The sequence below is a fragment of the Acartia tonsa genome, chromosome 9 (assembly GCF_053477335.1).
Source record: "Acartia tonsa isolate MP-2025a chromosome 9, ASM5347733v1, whole genome shotgun sequence".
Classification (NCBI taxonomy): Eukaryota; Metazoa; Arthropoda; class Copepoda; order Calanoida; family Acartiidae; genus Acartia; species Acartia tonsa.
The window spans coordinates 13,839,744-13,852,720 of NC_137268.1; the positions used below are offsets into that span (position 1 = coordinate 13,839,744).

The 12,977-nt window shown below is 32.5% G+C and overlaps 1 protein-coding gene across 1 annotated transcript in view; it reads left to right on the forward strand.

Annotated features, from left to right (window-relative positions):
* LOC145328262 (protein O-mannosyl-transferase Tmtc3-like) overlaps positions 1–12,977 on the forward strand; it is a 38,750-nt gene that overhangs the window by 83 nt on the left and 25,690 nt on the right. The window contains exons 2-17 of the mRNA XM_080171878.1: positions 209–359; positions 736–794; positions 1,083–1,219; positions 1,469–1,584; positions 2,042–2,113; positions 2,708–2,803; positions 3,053–3,093; positions 3,322–3,379; positions 8,982–9,061; positions 9,316–9,399; positions 9,771–9,948; positions 10,183–10,254; positions 10,748–10,827; positions 11,316–11,386; positions 11,715–11,838; positions 12,294–12,387. Of these exons, the coding sequence (XP_080028004.1) occupies positions 209–359; positions 736–794; positions 1,083–1,219; positions 1,469–1,584; positions 2,042–2,113; positions 2,708–2,803; positions 3,053–3,093; positions 3,322–3,379; positions 8,982–9,061; positions 9,316–9,399; positions 9,771–9,948; positions 10,183–10,254; positions 10,748–10,827; positions 11,316–11,386; positions 11,715–11,838; positions 12,294–12,387 (1,513 nt within the window). The remainder of the gene's footprint in view (positions 1–208; positions 360–735; positions 795–1,082; positions 1,220–1,468; positions 1,585–2,041; positions 2,114–2,707; positions 2,804–3,052; positions 3,094–3,321; positions 3,380–8,981; positions 9,062–9,315; positions 9,400–9,770; positions 9,949–10,182; positions 10,255–10,747; positions 10,828–11,315; positions 11,387–11,714; positions 11,839–12,293; positions 12,388–12,977) is intronic.

Here is a 12,977-nt window from a genome sequence, read left to right on the forward strand (position 1 = left end):
TTTTAAAATGAGGGGGTGGAGTCTACCTTTGATATTCAAGTTTTCACACATCCTGTAACTGGTATTAGCCTGAAATCTGCCCGCGACCAATGTTATACTTCCCATAAATTAGCAGAATAATCGGTCCAGCACTGCTGTGATATTAATAGACAATGGGCATACAATAACAGACATCCTGGTACTTTATTTTATAGTATTTTTATTACAGATGTTTGATGCCCTGTTCACCTCAGTTTATAATTCCACCAACAATGGGAAACACAATACCATTAACCCCGCCACCAAGGGGGGAGGAGGGAGAGGGGTGGCAGCTAACTTTATCACCTCACCCTTCGCCATACTAACCCTACTCTGCATAGGTCACTACATTGTAACTAGTTTAACAGGGATAATACTATAGATGATAAATGGTTGTAGAATATACGTGGATATTATGACAGGGGAAAAATTATCGTCGATTTAGGTTGCTAACATAGAGCTTACTTATTGGCCAGTTCATTTTTTAAGAAGGTATTTGAGCCCTCTACGAGTTTCACTTTTAAGAGAATATGAAAATCTGGTATAACATCCAAGTAATAATAATCCAACAATAGATAATGAATAAAACCCTCGTGCAAAAAATTATAAATACCTATTGTATATTAAAAATTAATTTTCCCCTCTCTGACAATTTGATAAAACATGAATTTACTTATTTAAAAATGAGTACCTAATAGTCACAATGAAATGATTAAGTTTGTTATGGAAATTCTTTGACTTGTGGATTTGTTTTTGATGACCTCAGCGCCATTAAGGTAAATATTTATTATTTGAAATGTAAAAATAGTTTATATGATATGTGAAATACTGAGGACAATGGGCGATTTTAAGAGGTACTTTAGGTACAATAAATAGTTCAGAGATATTTTTCTTGAAGGGTAAAGTTAGCATTCCCTAAAATCCTGTAAATAGGAGAACCATAATGGTTTAGCAGTTAGCGAGATCCTTCTCTACAGATACAAACCAGATAGACGAACATACTGCTTCTAGAGTGTCATTTTTACACATTAAAAATGAAAATAATAATATTAATAAAATTTTAGGATAACAAGGACATCCGAGCAGATTATCCTTTTGAGCGGCAGTTCTATGACTTTCTATGGAACGATTTCTGGGGTATCCCCATGTACAAAGAACAAAGCCATAAGTCATACAGACCACTCACTGTTCTTACTTACAGGTCAGGATTAGGCTTACATTTGTTTTACATTTAATCTACCTAGTATAAAAAATTCTTTTTTAGTAGCAAATCCACTTTATAATTTACTATGTTAGTCTACAATGCTGAGGGAAATGTGACTTTTTTCAGCAGACTTTGAGGATAGACGGCTGAAATTTTAATGTAAAAATTCCAGTATATAACTTGGTCTGTCGGTTTCTCAGAATGCAACAAAAATAAAATTCTAACATTTTATTGTTTTTATTTCAGGGTAAACTATTTGCTACATGGACTGCACCCCTATGGATACCATTTTGCTAACCTAATTCTACATATAATAGTCTCCCTTTTATATTTTATAACCATCAATAGCCTGCTAGCCTCAAAGGAACACATTACAAATGTTACTGGGTTGTATGTACAATATTTTTAAATAGTTGATTCTTTAAAACTGAAAGGCAATGAAGAACAAGGATAACGAACATTTATAGGTAGCGAAGAACAAAAAAAAACATGAAATGGACAAACGGAAAAATTAAGTTAAAGTTATCATAGTATAGAACAGATATTCAGTTGTAATAACAAAAAAAAGTAAAAAGAAAAAATATTCAAAAATCAAAAAATCACGAAACATTTTAAAAATACCTAAGTTGTTTTTATGTCACACTCATAGGAATCTTCACTGAAAAAATCAGGTGTCTTATCTTCACTAGCAGTCGAGAAATTCACATTTCCCCCATAGCGTTACGGACTGACTGATGTATTAGGGTATTTTAATGGAAATTTTATCAATAAACCACGTTACTACTACAATAATGTTTTTTAAATGTGTGAATATAAAACAGGAAAAGAATATTATTGATGTAACAGCATTTATAGCCAGCCTTCTGTTTGCTGTCCATCCCATTCATACAGGTAAAGCTTTTAATCTCCAGGATTTACGCCCCTAGAGGCCTCTTGAGGCACAGGGTGAGGGGTAAGTCGACCCTAAACATCTTTCAGTCTGAAGTTTAAATTTTCTCTATTGAGGTAGACTACATAGACCCGGTGGAGGTATCCCTTCCCAAAATAGTTATATACAATACATCCATTGACCTATAAAAAGCTTCACTGCAATTAAAACCTTAATAGTTTAGGTGCTTACTTCAGCTACAGAGAGACATCCTCTTACTTTTATATAAGAATACTTATAAGGCCAAAACATGTAGGTACGTTAAAAGGATCAATATTTCTAGAGTCCTCAACAGAGAATTCGGATAACTAACTTTGTTTTGTTTATTGCAATGGATGTATAATATACGGTGATATTATGAAGGGGAAAATTGTAGTCAATTTGGTTGCTAATATGGAGCTTATTTATTGTTCAGTTCGTTCATCCAGTAGGAGGGGAGAGGATGGTGAAAAGGGTAAGGGTGGGGAGTATCGGTATACTAAGTGTTTCACTTTATTAGAGCACATGAAAATCTGGTGTAACATCCAAGTAATAATAAATATTTTTTTTTATTTCAGAGGCTGTCACTGGAGTTGTAGGCAGGGCGGAACTTTTAAGTTCTGTGTTCTTTCTTTTATCTGCTCTAATATATACTTCTATCCACAATAAACAAGGTAAATATTACAATAAATGTATAAGTATATATGTATAACCTAGACAACTACCTGGCCTATGTGGTGGAGGTTTGTGTTTTTCTTTTGCACAGGCTAAATTAGGATGAGACGTAGAAGAAGAAAAAGGCAATTCATAAATAACGTTTGTGCTAGCTAGACACTATGAGGGAAAACATCGAAACAACTTCTACATAAAAAGAGTTGTTAAAATAGGTTTTATTTACAATTTGAACAAAATTTTCTTTTTAGGCACAACATCTATCAGTTCAAATTCATGGGAAATATTTCAGGTAAAACTATATTTTCTCATTTTGGCAAAAAAAACCCTAAATGAAAGTAAAAAAAAAACACTTTTTATGGCCAGTTGAAGTTGAAACATTTAAAACTTGATTTTTTCGTAATTAGTGGTTTAAAAAATGATTTCAATGAATATTTACAATTCTTGCATTTGTAATGTATACTAGTTAGTAGTTATCTTATTATAGTTATAAATTGAATAACCTTTTATAAATTTTTAGTGCTGTATATTTTCTGGTCTTGCAATAGTGAGCAAGGAACAAGGTGTCACCGTTTTAGGTAAAATATTTTTGTTATTCCAAGCTTTACAAAGTTTCAAACTAATTAGACAATTATATCCTTATTGTCTTATTGCATTGATATAGCAGAAGTTATCTCTGTTGACATATTATAGACATTAGACAAGCTTTTTAAGAAGTTAAATTGTATAGGGGGGGGGGGGGGGGGTTAATGCAACCATCTCGTAATCAGTGAGCAAATGGCACTTAGAATTCGAATTTTGATCTAAAATTTTGCATAAGTAATCCTTATCAGGTCTATTTTCCCTAAATTGAACAAAAAGTTGGAAAAGTAATGGCTAACGGCTGGCGGCTCAGCCGTTTAGCCATTTTTAAAACTATTTTCAAGAAATCATCACGAAACTTATCTCCACAATGACATAATACTCTTTGCTGCTCCAAAACGTTTTCAAGCGGTTCTAGCCGCTAGTTGCTATGCTGGTAATAGGTATCTAAAAATGTTTTTTTGTATCATTTCACATGATTTAAAGCAAAAATATGTTTCAAAAAGTTGATTCCTACATAATTTATGGCATATTTGCCCTAAAAATACCCAAAAAATGGCTAAACGGCTGAGCCGTTAGCCGTTACTTTTTCAGCCTTTTGTTTGATTTAGGGAAAATAGACCTACCAAACTGACCAGGCTAAATTTGCTTGATTCACTTCACTAAGAGATTTTTCATATAAAAATGTCTTCCCCGGCGGCTGCCGGAAAAAATGTTGTGCTTTGAGATATGGAGAAACAGTTGAGGCGGAATATATAACCCTCCTGTATATGTATAACCAGGATAATTATAATTAAGATTATATTTGTGAAAGAGATATATCTAAAATTATAATTAATTTAAAACTGTATACTTAACCTAACACGACTAACACATATAACATAACCACAGGATATATGTATTCCTGACTAACAACCTTAACCCTAATATTACAGAGCATTGCATTTGTAGCAATAAAAAGATTGTCCGGTCCAATTAATAAATAGGTACTTAAAAAAAAAACAGAAAAAAAGTTGAAAAAAAAGTTATAAAAAAAAAGTTTTAAAAAAAAGTTGAAAAAAAAAGTTGAAAAAAAAGTTTTTAAAAAAATAGTTGAAAAAAAAAGTTGAAAAAAAAAACCGTTAAATAAACAAATATAAAAAGGCACACAAAAAAAAAGAAAAAAAAAAGATGCCAAAAAATAGTACCAAAAAGTAAACAAATAAAATATTACCTAACCAAAAAAAAGAGGAACGGACACCCAAACTCTGTAATATTTTGTAATTTAAATTGTGATTTTATTTATATATTCTCTCTTACACATCCGCGAGGGTGCCCCGTACCTATCACATCTCGGTAGGGTAGGGGAGAGAGTGGAATATATTGTATGTTTATGTTGGGAGTTATTGTGGAGTGAATCAGACAAAACTAGCTGTGTCTGATTTTGGACCTTTTCTCATCTACAACTTACAAGATTTTCATCAATATGTCTAAGAAAAAGGAGGATGCTCTTTGTATTGAATGCAAAGAAAAAGTCACTGGCAAGCAATATTCTGTATCCTGTTCCATATGTGATCGTTGGTTACATAAAGATTGTGGTCTAGATGATGATGAATACAAACTGATAGACAAGATTTTTCAGAAAAAGGGTTCACATTTCTGGTCTTGTGATGGATGTTCCAGGGGCCTTTCTAAATTACAGCAGATGGTTACTTCTAATAAAGTGGAAATAGACTCTTTGAAATTAAGAGTTGATAGTCTTGAAACCTCAGACAAATCCCAAACTGCTGATATAGCGCAGGCCAAGAAAGATATCAAGTTACTTACAGACGATGTTGGTGAACTAAAGAATAGTGGTGGTGGAAGCAACGAGACAGTTTATTCTGAACTTGATCTTAGAGAGCACAAAAAGTTCAACATTATCATATATGGTGTACCTGAACAAGACGAGAATGAGCAGCCAAGGGTTAAAAAAAGTAAAGATTCATCCCTTGTCTCTGAAATCTTCACTGATATCTCTGTCAAAATAGATATGAAAAATGATGTCAAGTTTCTTGCTAGAGTTGGTGAGTTCAAAAATAACAAAACTAGACCAATCACTATTGGATTTAGAGAAACAAATACACGTGATAAAGTGCTCTCTTCAGCATGGAAATTAGGTAAAAGCAGAACAAATAGGCAAATATCTATTTCCCCAGATCTCACTAAAATACAGTTGGCAAATGACAAAAAGCTCCGTGAAGAAGTAGAAGCAAAAAATGATTCTCTTTCAACAGAAGAAGCAAAAAACTTTGTTTGGAAGCTGGTGGGAATAAAAGGTCAACGGCAAATGAGAAAAGAAAGGATAAGGGAGGCTACAACACGTCTGGACTACCGAACCAGGACCAACAGCACGAGAAGGACCAGGGAGGAGATGGAGGAGGACGACGATCTCCTGGAAACAAGGGAGGAAAGGCCCAGAGTCAAAAAACGGTGCTAAATGTTTTGTATTGTAATGCACGCAGTATTGTGAGCAAAGTTAAAGACTTAGAGGTTATTTCAAGTGAAAAAAACCCTGATATAATACTTATAACTGAATCATGGTGTTACAGTGAAACTTCAAATAATGTGTTAAATATTCCAGGCTATTTTATTGATGAAAAACTACGTGTTGACCGTAATGACACACTCAATGGAATTGGAGGTGGTCTACTAATTTATGTGAGAAATGGACTCAAAATTTTATCCTGTGACATAGACTCAAATTTTAATCAATTGTGTAGTTTCAAAGTTTTAAATGATGACCAGACAACGGATTTTGTTGTGACTTTAATTTATAGATCTCCAAACTCCAACCAAGAAAACCTTGACAATTTATGTGAGCATTTTAGTGCAATATGTGAAGACGAAAATCACTTCATTATTGGTGATTTTAATATGACTGACATAAACTGGCAAACTCTGAACTCCTGCAATAAATACCAAAGATTTGTTGATACAACTTGTGAAAAATCAATGGAACAACTTGTAAATTTTCCTACTCATAATAGAGGTAATATTTTAGATCTCGTGTTTACTAATGTTCCAAATAGAGTTCTTAATATAGAGAACATTGGAAATTTAGCCAATAGTGACCATGCCATCATCAGCATAGATATTTTATGTGACCTAAAAACCAACGAGTCATCTAATGACATACCTGATTGGAACAATTTGAAGTATGCAGAATTTTGTGAACATATAATGAACAGTAAGCTTGAAAACAACATCAAAAATTTAGATACAGAAAATGGATGGGAATATTTTAAATCAGTGATGTTAGATGGTATAAAAAAATATGTCCCGCTGAAAAAAAGAAGTGATAATTTAAAAAGACCTGCCTGGATTACAAAAAAAGTGATAAGCCTTAGCAGACAAAAAAGTAGAAGGTTTGCTATTTATTGCCATGACAGAACAGAAGAAAACCTGAAGATTTACAAAAAGGTTGAAAAAAATTGCAGGAAAGCAGTTAGGAATGCAAAACGCAAATTTGAAAGAAAAATAGCCAGCAGTTCAAATAAAAAGCAATTCAATTCCTACCTCAAATCAAAAACTAAAACAAAAACTGGTGTTGGTCCTCTCATAAGTGACAAAAAAGTTGTTACAGATGCCAAGGAGATGTCTGACATCCTTAATTCCTATTTTGCTTCTGTGTTCGTTTCTGATGATGCTAATGGAAATACACCTCCCACCAGTGAAAAAGATTATGAAATTCCGTTAAATCTTATTATTGTTACAAAATTGATGATTGCTGAAAAAATTGACAATTTGAAGAACACCAACAGTTGCGGACCTGACAATATTCCCACACCAATATTGAAAAAATTTAAGGATTATATAACTGGTCCATTGGCAGTTTTATTCAACAAATCCTTAAGATCTGGCACTGTACCTTCTGATTGGAAAGATGCGAATATAACACCCATTTTTAAAAAAGGCAGCAAAGGAAAATCTTGTAACTATAGACCAATATCTTTAACTAGTATCGTTTGTAAATCACTGGAGTCCATAATTAAAGATGCTATTAATGACCATATTATTAGATACAACCTGATGAAAAGCAGCCAACATGGATTCCTGAAAGGCAAATCATGCACCACCAACCTTCTAGAATTCACGGAGCACATTATGAAAAGCCTGGATGAGAGCATACCTGTAGATGTTGTTTACCTTGACTTTGCCAAAGCATTCGATAAAGTCTCAAGAACCAAACTCATGAAAAAAGTCCAAAGTTTTGGAATTCAAGGGGAAATATTTACCTGGATACAAAATTGGCTAACTGGAAGAAAACAAAGAGTTGTTATAAATGGCAAGGAATCTGACTGGATTGAGGTGAAATCAGGAGTCCCACAGGGCTCAGTGCTTGGCCCGCTCCTGTTTTTATTATTTATAGATGATATTGATGAAAATGCTATTCTGATTGCAATATTGAGAAAGTTTGCCGACGATACCAAACTTGGCCATCCTGTCAAAAATGATGATGATAGAAAATTGTTACAGTCTCAATTAGACGCTCTTTTTGACTGGTCAGTATCCTGGGGAATGCCATTTAATGTGGACAAGTGTAAAATAATGCATGTTGGAAGAACAAATAAAAAATTTGATTACACCATAAATGGTCAAACTCTGTTGAAAGCTGAAAGTGAAAAAGATGTTGGAGTTTTATTTGATAAAAATTTGAAGCCAGGTTTACAATGTAAAGAAGCTGCACGCATCGCTAATGGTGTTTTAAAACAAATTTGCCAAGCATTTCACTATAGAGACAAAGTAACATTTTTAAATCTCTATAAACGTTATGTTCGTGTTCATATGGAATTTGCCACCCCAGCCTGGAACCCATGGCAAATAGGAGACATTAACTGCCTTGAAAAAGTCCAACAAAAAGCTGTATCTATGATTTCAGGTCTATCTGCAAATTCATATGAAGGAAAACTAAAGGAGTTAAAGCTTCTCAGCCTACAGGACAGAAGAGTTAAAGCTGATCTTGTTCAAACTTACAAAATTTTAAATGGCCTTGACAAAGTAGACCCGGCCACCTGGTTTAAATATGTTGACCCTTCCCGACCCACCACCAGAAATATAAACAATGTGAACTCTTTACACATAGAACACAGGAGGACTGAGCTTGGAAATAACTTTTACAGTACCAGAGCTGCAAAGAAATGGAACGAACTGCCAAATGATATAAAAATGCTGCCTAAACTGTCATCATTCAAGAAAAGAGTTGCTGAATATTTAGCCAACCAAAACTGATGACTGCTGCCCAGTAAACCTCTTATTATAGCCCTATGTTTGGGCTCTCAAGAGTATTATCAACATAAACAACATAAGGATTACTCGTGCAAAATTTCAGATCAAAATTCGAATTCTAAGTGCCATTTGCTCACTGATTACGAGATGGTTGCATTAAACCCCCCCGTTATACTCCCAACATAACATTTTAAAGTAATTATAACTATAAACTTCGTTTCTGCTACTCTAATAAGAACAAAATATGATTGTTTTTTGTAATTATAGCGTTGGGAATAACAAACATTCTAACTAAGTAGGTAAGTATAGAAAAAAACCTATTTTTTTATTAAATAATTTATTACTTTTTAGGTTTTTGTATGACCTACGAAATTTATCAACTTTTTCATCATCAATCATTATCCAAAATTTTATCTTTCAAAACTTTAAAGGTAAGTTATTGTTATTTTCTGTATTTTTTTTTTTTTACAAAAAGATGTATTATTGAAACTCAAAGACTTTTAATTTTGCGTACTTTCACTTAATAATTGGTTGATATAAACTAAAAGAGTCCAAAGTTTTCAACCAAGAATTTTGTTTTGTCTACAGAAAGGGTAATCTTGTTTATCATAATAGGGTATTTATATAAATCATTATCTTATCCCTTGAGATCCCTGCTTATATTGAAAATTTGTTACAATTTTAGTACAATTGGAAGAGCTTGTATAGAATGGTCTGTCTGAGCTTGACTGCAATATTACTTCTTACATTCAGAATTCACTTAATGCAGGTAAATCAAGTAAAAATCATGAATGGCAATCAGAATACTTTTCGCGGATTATCCGCCAATTTTAAACTTTAAATCCGCATCCGTTTCGGATGAATCCTTCAGTATTTTGACAATCTTATCAGAATCTGAATACGTTTTTGTTCAAAATACATTGGATTGCCATCTCTGGTAAAAATACTTTTAAGTCCTAATGGAACACATTGTGTTTAGAATTTTCTATAAATTGAAGATCGACATAAATTAGATTATAAGTGAATCATTGTTTGAAAACAAACAAAAAATTATAGGCTTTTTTTGTCGTTGAATCATTAGTAAGGAGCTAAAACTTACCATATCCAAAAATTAATAGGAATTTTTAATGTTATTTAAAGGGTTCAAGTCTTCCCGTGTTTACCAAGTACGACAACCCTGCAAGTGTAGCCGCCCCCCTCACCAAAGCCCTCACCTTCCTCCTCCTTCCCTCGTACAACCTTGCTCTCCTACTCTCCCCCTCTCCGCTGTGCTGTGACTGGACCATGGGTTCGATTCCCCTCGTGGAATCTCTTTCAGGTAATGTGTTTGATTTGTACAAATTCCTTAATTTAATTCCTTACATGCACTAGAAATAAGTTTCAAAGAAGGAAGAAATTTGTAATTTTAACCTAAAATTGATTAATACCATAATAGCATAAAAGAAGAATTAGTTTTGATAAAAGTTATCTTATTCTCATTTTAATTTGCCCTAAAAAATGTTTATTGTTTAGTTGTATACACATGAAAAAAATCTTATTTTTGTTTATTTAGATTCTCGAAATTTGCTAACAGTCTTTCTCTTCACATTTCTACTTCATACTGTGCTTACTCTTTTTAGATCAGGTTCGTATGAGTATTAAATACATTTTAGATTTATTTTCAAATAATCATTCCTAATATTCAGGGAGTAAGAGGATATTGGTACTGTAAATTACATTGGTGCACAATTTTTCAAAACAAAAATATAGATACTTTTATCAAATCTTGATTGGTTGAATTAAACTTTGGGTGTTCAAACTTTTCTACCAATAATAATTATCTACAGAGGTGGTGATTTTGTCTCATCATTCGTTATTTCCATTGTCTTATACCTTAAGATTCCAGATAATATTAAATTTATTAGGTCCAAAATTAAGAGTAATTGAGAAATGTTACAAGGTTTTCATATTTTGTTACATCCTTTCTAAATTTAAAACTTTTTTAGAACTTTCCTATGTTAGATTTTCTAGACACTTAGCACTTCAACAGTAAATGAAGGATTTGCTTATATGTAATACTTTGAAAATAGTCAAAATAGCAACAAAAAAAATATTCTAACAAGATTAATTGTATTCAGAGGGTCGTGCCCGCCTGTCTTTATTGATGTCGTTGGCTCTGCTTATCCTGCCATTTCTACCTGCTACAAATATATTCTTTAGGAAAATATGCAATCAATCTTTAATGTGCAGATTATTTTTAAATTGATTTTTTTTTGTGATACGACCTACATTTTTACAATTTCTTATATTAAAGCTATCCAAGTTTCGATTCTAGTATCAAAAATACTACGCAGGTGATTAAGCTTAATACTTTATTGACATTTTTCTAATATTTTAAACTTGTTCTTACTTAAAGACACTTCCTACTGAATTGATCTTGATCTTTTTAAAAGCGAATCTTTTACACAATTATAGCATATACGTAGCCCCTATCGTAGATTAAGGAACGTAATCATTGTCCTTTTCGATTTAAAACTTTGCATGACAAGTGCATGGTACGATGTAAGAAGCGAATAAACAATATAATCATTACCAGAATGCCCGTACGTCTTTTTAAAACATGCTGATTTTAGAGCTTCGTTTTTATGGATGTTGTCATTCTTGTTTGTATAAATTTACATAAAGATTAATGCATATTCAATTGACAGTGTTGGATTCGTGATTGCTGAGAGGGTTCTCTACTTGCCCTCTATGGGATTTTGTCTTCTTGTTGCCATAGGAAACCATTTTATTTCATTTTTAAACTGATTTTTAGAATATTATTACTTCATGGTTTACAAGATCAAGGGTTGATTGGTTAAATAGCTTTTCTATTACTTAAAGTGCACTAGGTAATAAAAAATGACTTTTCCATCTAAATCAGTGAATAGCAGCCGCTAATGTAATGTTATAGAGCTTAACCAAAAAACTAGAAGAAAACAATTAAAGCTGTGTATAAATTTTTGTTATTTTTAGCTTAGACTGCAAACTATTTTATATATCTTTAATTCTCACCCATAAAAAATGAAAAATAAGAAAGCATTGAAAATAATATGGTTTTGATGCAGGTTTAACCAAACTGTACAAACAATGCAAAATATCTGGTCTAAGAATATTGATGAAAGTATTATTAATACTTCTTATGAGTGTACATACGTGTAAGACTGTGCTTAGAAATATAGATTGGAAGGTAAGTTTAGTTTCAGAAGCAAAGCTATCAAGGACGTCCAAGGGGTGTTTACTAGCTCAGCCCCCCTCCCCCCCCCCCCCATCTGAACGTCATTGAAATTTCGATACCTAGTGTATTTCCTGCTTTAAATAAGTTTTTTATATTGTTGCATGTTAAAAAAAAAAAAGTTTGTTGTACAGCTGTTTATTACAGCTTAGTCTTACTATAAATATGTTATATCCTCGCTTATTGACAGATTTTTAAATCAAATGATTTGGTCAACAAAAACATCATGTTCAATGAATATTTTCCATACCTAACAGAAATTAACTTTTTTTTAAATGTCTTAACTGTAGCTTATTATTGTTAATGTTGAGTTACCTAATAGACATCATTAAATTTTCCTTCTTAATTATAAATTCCAATTTTGGTTTTTTCATGGCACCTACCCTTTGTTAATATTGTTTTCTTATTAGGATGAAGAATCCTTGTTTCTGTCCGGACTGAAGGTGAATACAAACAATGCAAAGCTGTATAATAATGTCGGACATGCTTTTGAATCTATGAAACGTCATCAGGAATTACATACAAACATTTTACATATTTGTATAGTTGTCATGGGGGATCTAAAAGGATAGGACAATGACCTATAAATTGATGTACATCCCCCAATGAATACACAAAATTACTCCTTCTGTAGATCATAATTAGTGATTGAAACGTTTTGACACTCAACTTTATGAACCAGTCAATAAAAAATCTAATAATGTCCCTAAAATTGTTGAGCCAACGTGTAAGAACGTCTTTATAAAACTTTAGGGCCTATTGCATTAACAGCCCAATGTCCTCTCTATCCAAGTTGGCATACATAAAGGAATATTAAAGGGTTAACTTGTAGTTTGGTTTGTATTTTTAATGATTTTAATTACTTTTATATTTTTTACGAGGATTACTGCAAAGCAAAAGTTTACATCCTTGGAAATTGAAATATAATAGGTATTCTCTTTTTTTAGATATATTTTGTTTAATGTTTGTTTATTCTAACATTTTCTATTGGGAATGGCTTTATTATTACTTAGAATGAAACTTGTAGTTAGCTAAGATAACGCCCCCAATTTCCCCTCCCGGTCTACTGGATGAACGAACTGACCAATAATTGT